Here is a 19468-nt window from a genome sequence, read left to right on the forward strand (position 1 = left end):
TAGCCGACTGTCCAGTGCCAGTCTGGCACTGCCCCACTTTCCATTTGCCTGAAAATGCATCAGTTTGACCGAGGACAGTTCTGATTTAGCCATTTTGGGTTCTGCCATGTGACTCTGTTCATTTTAATAGGAATGGAAAGTTCCTGTCCACCGTAGGACTGCAGAAACATTTTCCATGCATTCACACAAGTGGTAGAGACTGTGTCCAAATGTCACCCTGGATAAGATGTGTTTAACCCCATGAGGGAACAAGAAGTTGAACTGTTATATTCAAACCGCATCTGTGTTATATTAGTCATAAAACCTGGAGGCCTTTTTGTGTTCTTTTCCCAAACTAACACCTTCCCAACTGACTTCTGTATCCTTATCTTATCTGCTAAAATGTGGTCTGGCAGGTTTGTTAGTCACTTCCCTCCAGTTCCTGAGGGGCCTCGTTGCTTTATGGTTGTTTATAGGTTACATTGACAGTACGAAGCGTTCACAATAATTCCGTATTGCCACGCCGGTGTAGTGTATGCTTTTGCTGCAGTGTAATTAGATAACAAGATTGCTAATGGCATATTGATCTGTTGCTGATCTGCTGATCTGCTGTAGGGCAGTCTCTCTCCTCACCATAACAACTCATCTGCAGACAAGGCAGCAAAGTCAAAAATTACTTGTTTGGTTTCAAGTTTTACTGCTCCCAAGACAGTTTCAACAAATATTTATCTAGATGAAAAGCTTATCAGCCAATAACATTACTGTCTGGGTCTGGTAGGACTTTAACTCCCAGCAAGCACTGCTCCTACAAACAGGCGAAGCTGCTTTGTCTCTACAGGGCATTTTTTCTTCATTGTGGACTTACTGTACTTTTCTCACTGTCTTTTTCCTTTCACTCAACCTCAGAGAGGACAGGTCAGCAGGATAGGAGAGGAGACAGGGGAAAGAGAGGCATAATGAGCAGCAAAAAAAAGACCATTCACATTGAGATGAGAGCAATTAGCTCCATAGTCTGAATAGAGGGGGGGGGTGGGGGGATACAGAAGCCTCTTAATAAAAGCCGGCTATTTAACTCAGCAGCAGCTATTCAGCTATTCTGTTGATAGCTTGTGAGGCTTAGTGCTCGTGTGGGTGTGCCGGTCATCTATGCAGACTATGAGGAACAAAGAAATCATGTTTCTGTGAAAGGAGGATGTTGTTTGTAATGACCACCTCGACCTTTATTTATGCAGTGCATGACAGAGAGATATCGAAACCATTTAAATTACTTCATAAATGCTTGAACAATTTTCACTTTTATGGGAGATGATGAAGTTTCTCTGGACAGACCACAGCCTGTCTCACTGTGGCTTCTCCTGTCAGGCTGCAGTATAGCAGGAAACCACTGTTGGCTTGAGATGACAGTGTGCAGTGCGTCTGCGTGACATATTCTTTACTTAGTGCGATGCTGCGGTTTGCACATGGTGCAAATTGTCAGGTGGAGGTGAAGAATGAGCTTAATCAAGCACATCTCAACTTAATGGACGTTTATTGCAGCCTAAATTGAATCAGCATTGATATTCTTTTTGCTTAGAGAATTACTGTCATGAGATTCCATTTTTCAGTGTCCTAACCACTGTGCTTCCTTCCAGCTGTGTTCTCGAAGCTTGAGATCAGTTTGAAAGTAAAATAAATAATAAATAAATAAATTCAGCAGGGCATAGGCGTGTATGCATTCATTTGATTTTATAAACGCATACTTAGAGTTAGGATTTGTTTCATATTGGTGCCATATTTTTACATTACTGGTCTTACCTTGCTTGTGATAGAGATGTGGCAAGGAAGTAGCTCAACTAAAGGAGGGTTTCCTGTGAGTCACTAATCTGTAAAAGCGTTGATGTAAATGAATGGGGTGCTAATATTATCCCTCAGTCCCTGCAGCTGCCGATGTGAAATGAAAATGATAAGGCGGAGTGAGGAGAGATTATAAGAGTGAGAGATGATCCTCTTCACTGAGTGCATCAATGTCCTGAGAAGCTGAGGAAGTTTTAAGCATTACCATTAACAGCACTTCTCTTTCCGCTATAGCCCTGTCTTTTTTTTACGCTTGTCCTTTCAGTTCATTTTTCTCTCTGCGCACACCACTTTATCCACTTATCTTTGAGTGTCTTTGTATTTCATTGCCTTCTTTTCAAGCCCGGGTTTCATTTTATCTCATCCATTATATTGAACTTTAAAAAAGAGACAGACTCTTACTAGTTGTGGCTTGGAAATTTAAAAATAAATAAATAAATAAAAATGTCTCAACCAAAAACCTGAGTTGGACAGACAAAAATGAACTTCAGTCGGTGAGGTTAAATAAGGTTAGATGCTGGGCGAAGTTTCCTGCTCACAGATCTGAGATTTGTGGGTCATTTAAGACTGAATCAACATGTTTTCTGTGGATCAAGCTGCTGGCACTTCAAATTCTTACCCAAAAGTCACTCACAGACCTGTTTACTGTGCATTAGATTTGTTTCACTTTGAGTCTCATTTTTTTTTTTTTTTCATCTCAAAGAGAAGCTCTATTAATATAACATAGATTTGGGACTTCCATCACATCGAGCTTTTTTCAGAAGAGTCAAACTTTGCAGTTCACAGTTTGTAACCTCTTTCCACTATCAAGATAAAACTTCATTTTTTAAATAAAATCCTCAGATTCAAATTTTATTTCTTGCTACATTGCACACAGTCCATTTAATGGATACTTTTGGTGATGTTTGACCTCTGACCTTATCTCGCTCTTGTGTGGATTCCTATTTTCATATCTGTCAGCTGAGTGACACCAAACCCAGCAGTGGCTGTGTTTGTTCTGTTTTCTATCACATCTGAATTATTCACCACAGGGGTGTGTTATCTTTCAGTGACACACTGGTGGACAGGCAGATAGCTCAGAAGCAAAGAGCAGGATATGAAGAAAAGGATAACCTTTCCAAGAAGTGCTTATGGTAAACCACAGCTGTCTCTCCAAAAAGGAGGTTTGTGTCCCAGCAGTTGTTTTCACAACTCCGATTCCAGAACAGTTGGGGCACAGTACAAAATGTAAAAAAAAACCAGAAATACAATGACTCACAAATCTCATAAACCCATATTGTATCCACAGTAGAATATAGAAAACATATCAAATGTTTAAACTGAGACAGGTTAATGTCAAATATTAGCTCAGTTTAAATTTGATGGGCGCAACACGTCTCAAAGTTGGGACGGCTGTAACAAAAGGTTGGAAAAGTAAGTGGTACTAAAAAGAAACAGCTGGGGGAACATTTTGCAGCTAATTAGGTTAACTGGCAACAGGTCAGCAACATGACTGGGTATAAAAAGAGCATCTTAGAGAGGCAGGGTTTCTCTGATGAGCAGAGGCTCACCAGACTGCAGAAAACTGTGTCTACTGTGGAACAATCTCAGAATAGTCTGCAGTCCAGACCTTTCACCATCTGAAAACATTTGCCACAAATAGAAAAATCAGTCAGGAGAGAGCAATAGTCTGGGGGTTTTGGGGGATTGTCTTGTTGCAGCCTCTTCATTGCACCTGTTACTTCCATTTGCACCAAAGCAGGTGAAATGGATCCACAATGGCTCATGCTTTCTAACTGGATGGTTTGATGTCCCAGAATAACTGACTTTGTGTGACGCTTTGATGATTGTTTCCTCTTTTTTTTGGGGGGGGGGGGGGGGGGGGGGGGGGGGGGTCAGTGCACATCTTACTCATTAAGTTCTCTTATTGGGTGTTGGCTTTTTTAAAATCTAAAACAAAAATTTTCCAGATTGAAAAGATAATATTTTAGGTTTTTAGTGCAAATATTTAATGGTTTGATGGTCCAATGAGTTTAGACTGTTAGTTGAGACTGTATATAGTCTCTGTACAGATTCATCTGAAATGAAATATGAATCAAAATCAGACTTATTGGATGGTACAGTGGTAAAATGGTCGCCTCACAGCAAGAAGATTCTCAAGCCGGCTTTCTGCCTGCGTGGATTTCCTCTGGCTTCCTCCTACGTTCCAAGTTGTTAGGTTATCTGATGATTCTGAACTGTCTGCGGAGGTGGATAAAATATAGATAAAGCACTTAAGTGCATTGAATAAAGTGCTGTATGAATATGTGTGAACAGGTGAAGTAGAATGCTTTGAATAGTCACTAAAATTAGAAATGTGCTGGAAAAGTTCCAGTTCATTCCAGGAATAATTAAAATTAAAACCGCAAGCGGTGATATCGGGCCCTCGCACTCCGCGCGCGTCGACCTGTGGCGCTCCTCGACCCGTGCCGCACTCGGAGGTTTTGTGATCGTGATGGGTCTCTAGAAAGTTGAATTCTTTTATAGGAAAAGGTATCTTTTGCTCTCGGCATAGACGCAATGGAATATTTGGGGGTGTGGTCACGGCTCCAGCATGCAAAATAGGGCATGGGTCTGATTGACTTTTTTGATGGGCTGTTTGTCTAGATGATGTGGAGCCAATTTGGTCTCACTGGGTGAAATGCCCTAGGAGGAGTTCATTCAAATAGCAGGCCTGAAAATGGCAAAAATTGACACTTTCAATTGAAGATGCTGGACTTCCTGTAGGGTTTGGAGTATGGCTCCAAGAGACTTTTTTGTATGTCTTAGGATGTTACATGAGTGTGCAAAATTTCAGAGCTGTAGATAAAATGTAACTCAGGGGCTAGCTAAAAAACATGGTATATTATGATATTTAAAGCTGCCAGTAGGGGGCGCTCTAACGTTTATGGACTTTATGCATATCAATGTGTTCAGGGCAGGAGGCTTATCAAATAGATGAGGATTTTGTAAGGAATGGTGAAAGATATTTCATGTATTTCAGAGCAAAACTAATTCTGTGGACGGTCATACAAATTTTCATTTGCTTCTGTAGGGGGCGCTATTGCGCCTACAGTCTTGAATCTGTAGTTATGGATTCAGCCTGGGTGTGTACATGAGTGATTAAATTTTCAGCCTGATCAGACAAAGCATGTGCGAACAAGTGCACAAACAATTTTGGTGGTGAGGGAGAAAAACGAAGGCCAACTTCAATGGCCTGGTGTGATAAGGCCATTTAATATTTTGTAAAGATTTCCACAATATTTGATGGGCTCCTTGTCTAGATGATGTGGAGCAAATTTGGTCTCACTGGGTCAAATGCCCTAGGACAAGTTCGTTCAAATAGCAGGCGTGGAAATCGCAAAAATTGACACCTTCAATTGAAGATGGCCGACTTCCTGTAGGGTTTGGGGTATGGGTCCAAGAGACTTTTTTGTACGTCTTAGGATGTTACATGAGCCTGTACATTTTCATACATGTAGATAAAACGTAGCTCCGGGGCTACTCAAAAAACTTGCTATTTTAAGATATTCGGAGCTGCCACTAGGCGGCGCTCTACCGTTTATGGACTTTATGCATATGAGTGTGTTCAGGGCAGCATGCTTATCACACCACAGAAGTTTGAGCCAGATTGGGCAAGTTGGCTTGGAGTTACAGCCATTTTTGTGTTCATGGCGAATCATCGAACTTTGCCGTCCCATAAGGGTCACACCCTTTTGTCAAAAAGTCACAGTTTTGAAAACACAGTAAGTCGAACTTCTTAAGGCTTTCCAGGTGAAATTTGAGATGGTTCTGCTAAACCACCTTGGAGCTGGACCTCCAAGTGTAAAATATGACATTTCCTGTTCCCACTAGGTGGCGCTGCGACTGATATTAAATATTGTCATATGTATGTGTTCAGGGGGGCACCCTCATCCTACTGGAGAAGTTTGATGCACATTGGATCATGTAGGTATGAATGAGAGGCAATCAAAATTTCATGGCGAATGATCAAAGTTCAAAGGGGCATAAGGACCCCTCCCCCTTGGCAAAAACTCACCATTTTCGAGATTTAGATTCCCCTGGGGGTGTAGGTTAGACAAACCAAATATGAAGATGATAACGTCTAAAACCTCTGAGTTATTAGAAAAAGTGTGAGGGCTGCAAATCGCCAAATTTGCATAATTAATTCAAAATGGCGGACTTCCTGTTGGGTTTAGGGCATGGCTCCAAGAGGATTTTTTGTGCGCCTGGACATGATATACATGTGTATGAAGTTTCATTCATGTACGTGAAACACAGCGGTGGGGCTCCAGTTTAGGGGGCGCTAGCGAGCCATTTGGGCGCGCCCTTGCCCGAGCCCATTAAAATACTTAAATTTTCAGCAGGTGTGACGCATGTGCAAAGTTTCATGAGTTTTTGAATATGATAAAGCCCCCAAAAAGCCAATTCATTTGCCTGAATAATAAAAAAAAAAAAAATAATAATAATTAAAACCGCAAGCGGTGATATCGGGCCCTCGCACTCCGCGCGCGTCGACCTGTGGCGCTCGTCGACCCGTGCTGCACTCGGAGGTTTTGTGATCGTGATGGGTCTCTAGAAAGTTGAATTCTTTTATAGGAAAAGGTATCTTTTGCTCTCGGCATAGACGCAATGGAATATTTGGGGGTGTGGTCACGGCTCCAGCATGCAAAATAGGGCATGGGTCTGATTGACTTTTTTGATGGGCTGTTTGTCTAGATGATGTGGAGCCAATTTGGTCTCACTGGGTGAAATGCCCTAGGAGGAGTTCATTCAAATAGCAGGCCTGAAAATGGCAAAAATTGACACTTTCAATTGAAGATGCTGGACTTCCTGTAGGGTTTGGAGTATGGCTCCAAGAGACTTTTTTGTATGTCTTAGGATGTTACATGAGTGTGCAAAATTTCAGAGCTGTAGATAAAATGTAACTCAGGGGCTAGCTAAAAAACATGGTATATTATGATATTTAAAGCTGCCAGTAGGGGGCGCTCTAACGTTTATGGACTTTATGCATGTCAATGTGTTCAGGGCAGGAGGCTTATCAAATAGATGAGGATTTTGTAAGGAATGGTGAAAGATATTTCATGTATTTCAGAGCAAAACTAATTCTGTGGACGGTCATACAAATTTTCATTTGCTTCTGTAGGGGGCGCTATTGCGCCTACAGTCTTGAATCTGTAGTTATGGATTCAGCCTGGGTGTGTACATGAGTGATTAAATTTTCAGCCTGATCAGACAAAGCATGTGCGAACAAGTGCACAAAAAATTTTGGTGGTGAGGGAGAAAAACAAAGGCCAAATTTAATGGGCTGGTGTGACAAGGCCGTTTAATATTTTTTAAAGATTTCCACAATAATTGATGGGCTACTTGTGTAGATGATCTGGAGCCAATTTGGTGTCAGTGGGTGAAATGCCCTAGGACGAGTTCGTTCAAATAGCAGGCGTGGAAATCGCAAAAATTGACACCTTCAATTGAAGATGGCCGACTTCCTGTAGGGTTTGGGGTATGGGTCCAAGAGACTTTTTTGTACGTCTTAGGATGTTACATGAGCCTGTACATTTTCATACATGTAGATAAAACGTAGCTCCGGGGCTACTCAAAAAACATGCTATTTTAAGATATTCCGAGCTGCCACTAGGCGGCGCTCTAACGTTTATGGACTTTATGCATATGAATGTGTTCAGGGCAGCATGCTTATCACACCACTGAAGTTTGAGCCAGATTGGGCAAGTTGGCTTTGAGTTACAGCCATTTTTGTGTTCATGGCGAATCATCGAACTTTGCCGTCCCATAAGGGTCACGCCCTTTTGTCAAAAGTCACAGTTTTAAAAACACAGTAAGTCCAAGTTCTTAAGGCTTTCCAGGTGAAATTTGAGATGGTTCTGCTAAACCACCTTGGAGCTGGACCTCCAAGTGTAAAATATGACATTTCCTGTTCCCACTAGGTGGCGCTGCGACTGATATTAAATATTGTCATATGTATGTGTTCAGGGGGGCACCCTCATCCTACTGGAGAAGTTTGATGCACATTGGATCATGTAGGTATGAATGAGAGGCAATCAAATTTTCATGGCGAATGATCAAAGTTCAAAGGGGCATAAGGACCCCTCCCCCTTGGCAAAAACTCACCATTTTCGAGATTTAGATTCCCCTGGGGGTGTAGGTTAGACAAACCAAATATGAAGATGATAACGTCTAAAACCTCTGAGTTATTAGAAAAAGTGTGAGGGCTGCAAATCGCCAAATTTGCATAATTAATTCAAAATGGCGGACTTCCTGTTGGGTTTAGGGCATGGCTCCAAGAGGATTTTTTGTGCGCCTGGACATGATATACATGTGTATGAAGTTTCATTCATGTACGTGAAACACAGCGGTGGGGCTCCAGTTTAGGGGGCGCTAGCGAGCCATTTGGGCGCGCCCTTGCCCGAGCCCATTAAAATACTTAAATTTTCACCAGGTGTGACGCATGTGCAAAGTTTCATGAGTTTTTGAATATGATAAAGCCCCCAAAAAGCCAATTCATTTGCCTGAATAATAATAATAATAATAAAAAAAAAAAAAAAAAAAATAATAATAAACGAAGCAATTACAATAGGGCCTTCGCACAGTTCGTGCTCGGGCCCTAATAAACGAAGCAATTACAATAGGGCCTTCGCACAGTTCGTGCTCGGGCCCTAAAAAAAAAAATGCTGGTGAAAATGCACCAAAATCCACAGAAATTCTTACATCTGACTACATGGTTATTTATTCTTTCCTTTTATTTTTTCTACCAAGAATGACTTTATCGCTGCTGTGTTTCCTATTGAGGCATAAAGTGTAGGTCAGCTCTCTGGACATGTCTGATCCAATCTTAAATTTGCCCTTAATCTTACTTTGGCATATAGACAGAGCAGCATGACAGCCACTCCAAATGTAAAATCTGATCGGCTTTTCTTTGTGTCCAAGATATCCACAGGCTAGATGGGGAGGGCTTTCCCTTTCGCCCCTCTCCCTCTCATCCCCGCCGCCATGTCCCCCAGGGTACACTGTGACCCACACAGGCACCCAACTGGAAGAATCATACAGCTTCCTTTGCCTACACCATCCCCTGTACCCCATTGTATCTGTTTTCATTAGCCCAGCCCTGCCATCTTAGCTTGTTTTACATCATTATATGACATCAATCTAACCTATTGACCGTAATAAGAGAAAAATCCAACAGACTCACTTCCTAAACATGACCTACTTAATGTATACAAGCACATATGAATGGCACTCACAGTGTCAGCATTCTCTAAAGTTGAAATTACTTCAGGATGGATGTTTTTGGATATTATTATTAGACCTAAATAAAGCTAGAAGTGTGCGCAACGTGTCTATGTCACGCATGATTCTCAGAATATTTTTCTCCTGGGACAAAGAGACAGCTAAACAAATTTCTCAGGCGAACAGACTTCATATTTCTGACGTAGGCCTGTATGCACCTGTGGGCGCATGTATGTCCTTCGCTACTATTTCTGCGTGTGTGGGTTGAGATGATGTTGAGAGTGCTCCAGATTTCAATTTGCCAAGTGTTTCAGTGCATGCAGTGTGAAAGTTGGGTATTTAGAGCAGACAGTGTTCTAAACGAGGTCTCCGTCTGTCTGAATATTTAATCAAATGGCAAACTATGAGATGTGGAGCCAAATGAGCCGACCGCAGGTGGTAACCGAGCTGGTGGAGCTTTGATAGTTTATGAAGTGAATGGACTCAAGGAGATATCCAGTGAACTGACGCAGATTGCTTTGTGTTCTGTTGAATTAGATACATGATTGACCTCTGCAGGGGCAGAGAGTAAGCCACTGTACACGCTTGGAGTTAGAATGGGTTTGCTATCTTGATCAAGGACACTTTGATAAAAATGGATGCTTGATGCCGTTGGGACTTAAACTCTGGCTGACCAGTTGAAGGAGACCAGCCCACATTTGTGAACCAAAAATAGCAGTAACACAGCCGCAGTCCTGCACTTAACAAAGAAACACTTTTTTAATGTAGCTCTTCACTGTCACAGCTTTCAGATGTGCTCATTTGGAGGAAAAAATCACCTGAGAATGTCAGTATAACTAGTGGTAAAAGCTGACATCTCAGTCCTATATCATATTTCTCTTTGTTCCAAAAATATTAGGGCTTTAATGTGTTTTGTTTACACACTCTGCATTTGGATATTATAAATCTTTAACAAAAACAAAGCAAGTAAAAGAAAAGCAATGCATATTTAAAATTGTGACTGTGATAATAAACTCAGACTGTTTCGTGTATTTAGAACACGTAGGGTTTATTAATGCTATTACATTTTTACATATTTCATTTATGTTTGGCAAGAAAAAAAAAGCATCACATTAAGTTTGTTTCACTTGAAAACAATCTAATCCCGTAAGTTGAGCTATTACAAAGTATAAATTTTATCTTTGAATAGCTCTGCAACCCTTTATCTGTTACTTACTTTTATGTTTACTATTGCTTCATACTAGAATTTTTTTAATTTAATCATTCATAAATTTTAACCATTTATCGATATACATATTTCCCTTGTCATGATCTTTTTTAGTTGGGATGAGAGCAGTTCCATCAGCAGTGGACTGAGTGACGGTTCAGACAACCTGAGCTCCGAAGAGTTCAACACAAGTCCCACTCTCAACTCCCTCCCTACCACTCCCATTGGCTCCCGCAGAAACTCAGGCATTGTGGTAAGTCACATACATGGACATACAACACATACACAAACACACACACTCTCTCTCTCCCTCTCTCTCTCCCTCTCTCTCTCCCTCTCTCTCTCTCACTTCGGAATGTTCTTTTATTCTTTGATGATGTCACAAGAGAGTTCTTAAGTAGCTGCCACTTTGGTACTTTCTTTCAGTGCATATCAGACCTTCACCTGAGCGCTTCACGACATTTTTGGAAACAATTTTGAAATGGTTCTCCATAATTTTCCAAGATTTACTGTAAGATTTAAAAAAAGTTTCTCAACAATTTCCTGATCAAACACCAGGTGGCATGTCAGGCAACAAACCATCCTTCCTCCCCAATGATCTTGCCATTGGTGAAGGAACCATACTGGGAAAATGCTACAAAGTGGAGGCTTTCCTTGGACAGGGTACCTTTGGTTTTGTAACCAAATGCCTCAATACCCAAACCAACAAAACCATGGCTGTAAAAGTCAACAAGAACCGACCTGAAATTCTGAAACAGGCAAAATTGGAAATCTTCATCCTAGACAAGCTGCGATGCTTGGATCCAGACAGCTGCAACATTGTGAGATGGAATGGATTTTTCCTTGACAGGGAACGGATATGCCTAAATTTTGAACTCCTCGATCAAAGCCTGTTTGATTACATGAAGGACCGCAACTACCAAGGTCTTCCCATTAGTGAGCTCAGGCCAGTTTTACATCAGCTAACCAATGCCCTGTCCCACCTGAGTTCCATGGGAATAATACACGCTGACCTCAAGCCAGGTAATGTGATGGTTGTGGACCGCCATCAGTGTCCCATCAAAGTCAAAGTTATTGATTTTGGTTTGGCGTGTCCCGTGTCTGCAGTGGTTCCAGGTGACTGTGTGCAGAGCCTTTGGTACAGGGCACCAGAGGTAATGCTCCACATACCATTTAATCAGGCCATTGATATGTGGTCCCTTGGCCTCATAGCTGTGGAGCTGGCCACTGGGCTGCCACTCTACCCTGGTAAAACGGAGTTTGATGTTCTCAGATTTATCATAGACGCTCAGGGCCAGCCACCAGACTGTGTCCTGGACTGTGGATTTGTTACTGATTATTACTTTGTACAAGAAAACTGTGGCAATCACCACTGGAGATTTAAGTCTGTAGAACAATTTAAATATGAGACAGGATTCAAACCTCAAGAAACAAGATATATAGAGTTTAATGATCTTGATGATCTTAAACAAGTAATGAAAATGAGAACGGGACACCAGAGTGGTCAGGATTTATTGGTGAGCCTAATTAAACAGATGCTACACTTAGATTCCAACCAGCGCATCACACCCTTGGAGGTTCTCCGGCATCCCTTCTTTGACCCCGGCCTCTCACAGAATTCCAACAGACACATTTGTATTGACATGGAGAACACAGAAGACCAAAGTCTCGTTCTCTCTCAGCAGCCTTCCCATTGCCACTCAAAAAGCCTACACAGCATTGACTGCACTGTCCAAAACCCAGGTGAATTGCCTAAACAAATACCACTCAACATGTCAGGCAACAAACCATCCTTCCTCCCCAATGATCTTGCCATTGGTGAAGGAACCATACTGGGAAAATGCTACAAAGTGGAGACTTTCCTTGGACAGGGTACCTTTGGTTTTGTAACCAAATGTCTCAATACCCAAACCAACAAATCTGTGGCCGTGAAAGTCAACAAGAACGACCCGAAAATTCTGGAACAGGCAAAATTGGAAATCTTCATCCTAGACAAGCTGCGATGCTTGGATCCAGACAGCTGCAACATTGTGAGATGGAATGGATTTTTCATCGACAGGGAACGGATATGCCTAAATTTTGAACTCCTCGATCAAAACCTGTTTGATTACATGAAGGACCGCAACTACCAAGGTCTTCCCATTAGTGAGCTCAGGCCAGTTTTACATCAGCTAACCAATGCCCTGTCCCACCTGAGTTCCATGGGAATAATACACGCTGACCTCAAGCCAGGTAACGTGATGGTTGTGGACCGCCATCAGTGTCCCATCAAAGTCAAAGTTATCGATTTTGGATTGGCGTGTCCCGTGTCTGCAGTGGTTCCAGGTGACTGTTTGCAGAGCCTTTGGTACAGGGCACCAGAGGTAATGCTCCACATTCCATTTAATCAGGCCATTGATATGTGGTCCCTTGGCCTCATAGCTGTGGAGCTGGCCACAGGGCTGCCACTCTACCCTGGTAAAACGGAGTTTGATGTTCTCAGATTTATAATAGACGCTCAGGGCCAGCCACCAGACTGTGTCCTGGACTGTGGATTTGTTACTGATTATTACTTTGTACAAGAAAACTGTGGCAATCACCACTGGAGATTTAAGTCTGTAGAACAATTTCAATATGAGACAGGATTCAAACCTCAAGAAACAAGATATATAGAGTTTAATGATCTTGATGATCTTAAACAAGTAATGAAAATGAGAACGGGACACCAGAGTGGTCAGGATTTATTGGTGAGCCTGATTAAACAGATGCTACACTTAGATTCCAACCAGCGCACCACACCCTTGGAGGTTCTCCGGCATCCCTTCTTTGACCCCGGCCTCTCACAGAATTCCAACAAACACATTTGTATTGACATGGAGAACACAGAAGACCAAAGTCTCATTCTCTCTCAGCAGCTTTCCCATTGCCGATCAAAAAGCCTACACAGCATTGACTGCATTGTCCAAATCCCAGGTGAATTGCCTGAACAAATACCACTCAACATGTCAGGCAACAAACCATCCTTCCTCCCCAATGATCTTAACATTGTTGAAGGAACCATACTGGGAAACTGCTACAAAGTGGAGGCTTTCCTTGGACAGGGCAGCTTTGGTTTTGTAACTAAATGTCTCAATACCCAAACCAACAAAGCCGTAGCTGTCAAAATCAACAAGAACGACCCGAAAATTCTGGAACAGGCAAAATTGGAAATTTTCATCCTCAAGCAGCTGCGATGCTTGGATCCAGACAGCTGCAACATTGTGAGATGGAATGGATTTTTCATCGACAGGGAACGGATATGCCTAAATTTTGAACTCCTCGATCAAAGCCTATTTGATTACATGAAGGACAACAACTTCCAAGGTCTTCCCATTAGTGAGCTCAGGCCAGTTTTATATCAGCTGGCCAATGCCCTGTCCCACCTGAGTTCCATGGGAATAGTGCACACTGACCTCAAAACGGATAACCTGATGGTTGTGGACCGCCATCAGTGTCCCATCAAAGTCAAAATCATTGATTTTGGACTGGCATGTCTTGTGTCTTCATTGGTTCCAGGTGACTGTGTGCAGAGCCTTTGGTACAGGGCACCAGAGGTAATGCTCCGTGCTCCATTTAATCAGGCCATTGATATATGGTCCCTTGGCCTGATAGCTGCGGAGCTGGCCACTGGGCTGCCACTCTACCCTGGTAAAGCGGAGTTTGAGGTTCTCAGATTTATAATAGACGCTCAGGGCCAGCCACCAGACTGTGTCCTGGACTGTGGACTTGGTACAGATTATTACTTTGTACAAGAAAACTGTGGCGATCAAAGATGGAGATTTAAGTCTGTAGAACAATTTCAATATGAGACGGGATATCAAGTGCAAGAAACACGATATTTTAAGCTCAATAGCCTGGATAATCTTGAGGAATTACTGAAAATGAGAAAAGAACACCATAGTGGTCAGGATTTATTGGTGAACCTGATTAAACAGATGCTGCACTTAGATTCCAACCAGCGCATCACACCCTTGGAGGTTCTCCGGCATCCCTTCTTTGACCCCGGCCTCTCACAGAATTCCAACAAATACATTTGTATTGACATGGAGAACACAGAAGACCAAAGTCTCATTCTCTCTCAGCAGCTTTCCCATTGCCGATCAAAAAGCCTACACAGCATTGACTGCATTGTCCAAATCCCAGGTGAATTGCCTGAACAAATACCACTCAACATGTCAGGCAACAAACCATCCTTCCTCCCCAATGATCTTAACATTGTTGAAGGAACCATACTGGGAAACTGCTACAAAGTGGAGGCTTTCCTTGGACAGGGCAGCTTTGGTTTTGTAACTAAATGTCTCAATACCCAAACCAACAAAGCCGTAGCTGTCAAAATCAACAAGAATGACCCGAAAATTCTGGAACAGGCAAAATTGGAAATTTTCATCCTCAAGCAGCTGCGATGCTTGGATCCAGACAGCTGCAACATTGTGAGATGGAATGGATTTTTCATCGACAGGGAACGGATATGCCTAAATTTTGAACTCCTCGATCAAAGCCTATTTGATTACATGAAGGACAACAACTTCCAAGGTCTTCCCATTAGTGAGCTCAGGCCAGTTTTATATCAGCTGGCCAATGCCCTGTCCCACCTGAGTTCCATGGGAATAGTGCACACTGACCTCAAAACGGATAACCTGATGGTTGTGGACCGCCATCAGTGTCCCATCAAAGTCAAAATCAATGATTTTGGACTGGCATGTCTTGTGTCTTCATTGGTTCCAGGTGACTGTGTGCAGAGCCTTTGGTACAGGGCACCAGAGGTAATGCTCCGTGCTCCATTTAATCAGGCCATTGATATATGGTCCCTTGGCCTGATAGCTGCAGAGCTGGCCACTGGGCTGCCACTCTACCCTGGTAAAGCGGAGTTTGAGGTTCTCAGATTTATAATAGACGCTCAGGGCCAGCCACCAGACTGTGTCCTGGACTGTGGACTTGGTACAGATTATTACTTTGTACAAGAAAACTGTGGCGATCAAAGATGGAGATTTAAGTCTGTAGAACAATTTCAATATGAGACGGGATATCAAGTGCAAGAAACACGATATTTTAAGCTCAATAGCCTGGATAATCTTGAGGAATTACTGAAAATGAGAAAAGAACACCATAGTGGTCAGGATTTATTGGTGAACCTGATTAAACAGATGCTGCACTTAGATTCCAACCAGCGCATCACACCCTTGGAGGTTCTTCGACATCCCTTCTTTGACCCTGGCCTCTCACAGAATTCCAACAGATACATTTGTATTGACATGGAGAACATAGAAGTGGAAAACCCAATACTCATTTAGTTATGATACACCAACCCATTATTAAGTTGCTCCAAAAAAATATCATTTTGGCTTTTTTTTTTCTCCTCTCTTTCATTTTCACTTTCCCCTCACCCAACAAGCGGTCGCGGCAGATGGCCGTCCTTGCCTGAGCCCGGTTCTGCCAGAGGTTTCTTCCTGCCAACAGGGAGTTTTTCCTCCCCACTGTTGCCAAGTGCTTGCTCACAGGGAATCATCTGATTCTTGGGGTGGGGGTTCTGGTGGAAATTGAAAGAAGAAAAAAAAAAGCCTATTAAACAACACATATAATCTTGACCTTGAACAAGTAACCATCATATTCAAGTGTCACTGAGGAGCAACAATTCTTTGAAAAAGGAAAATGGGTGAAACTAAAAATTTGACCTTAAATATGGATTTTTCTATCTGGGTGGTCAATACTTAAAATGCTGTTACTGTTTTAACATACTGTTATAACTGTGTTAAGTCAAATTAAATAAATAAAAGCTAAAGATCACCTAACATCAAGTGTTGTTTTGTAATTCTTGTATTATATTGTATAATTACCTTGACAACTGGCCTCAGGAAACTCAGCTGTCACTTCTACAATTAGACAATATTTAGTACACAAAACATCATCCCTACCTATGGGTTTGCATTTGGGTTCCTCATTCACCAGCAAACCTGACACAAGAAGAAACCTGGGGTTCAGTCTGCATGCCCAAGGACACTTGGGCATGTAGACTGGAGGAGCCGGAAATCAATCCACTTCCTGAGCCACAGCCATCCCTAGGAAAAACTTCCCTTAAGAAGCTTATGCTCCCTGCTGTTACTTGCTGTCAGGGTCTGGGGCTGTTGTATAGTATTCATGAGTATGTGTGTGTAAGAATGAGGCAGACAGGAGCAGCTTTAAACTGTGAAACTGCCTACGTACTTGAAATGGTGAGGATTTGCCTTGCAGTGTAATCTCAGATAGAGTTCGATAACTTACTCAAGAATATATCGATTTGTGTTTCCCACACTTGTTCCCTTCGCTCATGTATAAAAACACAGACATGTATGTTGTCATGTTATTCTGCATTATTCTGCACTGTATATAGTGAGATGGCAAAAATGGCTGTTCATAACAACCAAATGAATGATAAAAAAAAAAAATTCTTCTTTGCAAACTGCATACTCCTTGTATAAGACAAAGCAATCAATTGCAGGCACTATTAGCATCACTCTTTGAAGAAAATTAAACATATACACATATTCCTTCTTTAGCACCACACTTTTATAGAATAGATACTTCAAATACTGAAAACAACCTTTGCCGTTTATAGTCTGTACAATACAAGCAAACCAAAGGATATTTTGGGAGAAATCCTGATAACTACAACACATTCCAACCTATCTCCATTAATATCAGTTTATTTGAATGCTTTCTTTAGTGCAGATCATAACCCTGCCTCCCATTTCATGTTCTCCATCAACTCTAAATGCTACAGACTTGCATAGTAAAGGTTTGGTGGAGTTTTCAGAGTAAACAATGTTTTAGAGAGGCACAAACAGATAAGAGTTTAAAAATTCCTCAGATTGTTCAGTCTTTGATTCATCCCTCCTCATTTTTACATTTCAACAAGGGTTCTTCTTTGGCTGTAGTTTTGCGTCCTAGAGTACTGTTCTCTCATTAAACTCAAAGTGCAGACTCGCAGAATGAAGTTCAGAGCATTTATTTACAGCGATGAAACAACAAAAATCTTCTCAATGGAATTATGCAAAGCAGTTACGGAGGTTTGAGGCCTCCAGTGAATAGTATAGACATCCTGTACTTAAGTAGAAATACAGATATTTGTGTTAAAAATTACTCTGGTAAAAGCTTAAGTACTGATTCAACTTCTTTACTCAAGTAAGAGGGAAAAAGTACTCCAAAATGTACTTAAAGTAAGAAAGTAAAAGTAGCTCTTTGAAGGATGTTCATACCAGCTATTTCTGGTACCTTATGCTATATTAATGTAATAATAAAACAATATTATTACATGAGAATACAAAATTTATTTCAATCCATATTCTAATTTTAATTAATGCACTCAGCTTGAACAGTGTCATGTAAGACATGAGCAGAGAAAAAAGAAAAATAATTTAAAATTTTATTTGCTGTTACCTTCACCTAAATGCTTGGATTGGTCCTCCCCTAACATTGTTTGCAGTGGCTCAGTGTGGGGGAAAAGAATCACAACTCACATTAACTTCTACTGTGAGCTTCAGTAGACTTTCTTTGTGTGCAGGCTGTGATCAGCTGCTGCTGCTCTGAGGTTCACTCAGCTTTGTGGATTTACACAAGAAAATTCAGCAAGAACAAGATGTAACCCAGTATTTCACGAGCTATCTTGGCTGATTTCCATCCCCTTCACTGACAGTATACTGTTTATACTGTCTTTACACCAGCCAGTATACAGTTGGTATACTGACTAGTATACCAACTAAGGGGGATTTGAGTGAATGACTCTAAGCTTCATCAGCTTAAATTCAAACTAATCTCTTTTATGCTTGTTGCAACCTAACAATGACCATGAACACCACAGCCATGTGCACCAGTCCAACACAGACCTTTATTGTAAATTCACCACAGTACAGCAAACTGACCTGTTTATCCTGCACTAAACTGCAGTATTTTCATGCAACCTTTGAATAACACAAAGTTAGTTTACCTCAGTTTGTTTTGCAGGATGTTTCCCAATATGAAAAAAAGTCAACTTTACATCATGCACAGATCCAAGACTGGATTTAAAAATATAAGCTTTCATCAGATGGTAAATGGACTAGTTCTCATGTAGCACTTTTCTACTCTATCTGAGCACTCAGAGTGCTTATAATTGGGAACTGGTTCCACAGAAGAAGGACCTGAAAGCTGAAGGCTCTGCCTCCCATTCTACTTCTAGGAACCACAAGTAAGCCAGCAGTTTGAGAGTGAAGTGCTCTATTGGGGTGATATGGTACTCTGAGCTCTTTAAGATAAGATGGGGCCTGATTATTCAAGATGTTGTATGTGAGAAGAAGAATTTTAAATTATATTCTGGATTTAACAGGGAGCCAATGAAGAGAAGCCAATATGGGAGTCCCTGTCAGTACTCTAGCTGCAGTATTTTGGATCAGCTGAATGCTTTTCAGGGAGCTTTTAGGACAGCCGGATAATAATGAATTATAATAATGCAGCCTAGAAATAATAAATGCATGGATTAGCTTTTCAGCATAACTCTGAGACAAGATGTGTCTAATTTTAGAAATACTGCACAAATGCAAAAAAGCAGTCCTTCATATTTGCTTATTGGACATATCATGGTCAAAAATGACTCCAAGATTTCTCAGTGTTATTATAGGCCAAGGTAATGCCATCCAGAGAAAGTACCTGGTTAGACGCTACCAAGATTTGTAGGGCCGAGTACTATCACATCAGTTTGTAGAGACACGACAACTTAGAGTGTTAACACTGTATAATTAACTCATAATTCATATTTTACAGGTGGGAAAACACTGAAGAAAGGAAAGACTGCGACTGTGACTGGTGGTGTTGTATTCGATTAGTTGTTGAGATAGATTCTAGATGCTATGCAGAGCCTGTCAAAACAACACCTAAAAAAAAGGAGTGGCTGAAGCAAAGTTCAAATTGTATTTATCTTAATTAGGCAGCGTGCAGAGATGAGCAAAATCAACAGCAGTGAGCTGCAGGCTGCACCACAACATAGATGTATAACATTATCAAATCGTGTGTTGGCTCTCACTGCGGTATTGTATCACTTCCTGTTCCTGTTTCGGAGCACAGTGTTTTGCTGTCTGTTAGCTGTTAAATCTGTATAACTCGATCTGGATAACAACATATTTTAGTGTAATCTTCACCTACTTTAAATAGCATACTCTTTGCTGAATCACCTGTATTCAC

The 19468-nt window shown here is 41.4% G+C and overlaps 1 protein-coding gene across 1 annotated transcript in view; it reads left to right on the forward strand.

Moving 5' to 3' along the window:
* Nucleotides 1–19468, forward strand: part of LOC115782799 (neuron navigator 1) — a 107260-nt gene that overhangs the window by 60376 nt on the left and 27416 nt on the right. The window contains 1 exon segment of the mRNA XM_075074383.1: nt 10376–10514. Coding sequence (XP_074930484.1) covers nt 10376–10514 — 139 coding nt within the window.

Source organism: Archocentrus centrarchus, chromosome 7, assembly GCF_007364275.1.
Source record: "Archocentrus centrarchus isolate MPI-CPG fArcCen1 chromosome 7, fArcCen1, whole genome shotgun sequence".
Classification (NCBI taxonomy): domain Eukaryota; kingdom Metazoa; phylum Chordata; class Actinopteri; order Cichliformes; family Cichlidae; genus Archocentrus; species Archocentrus centrarchus.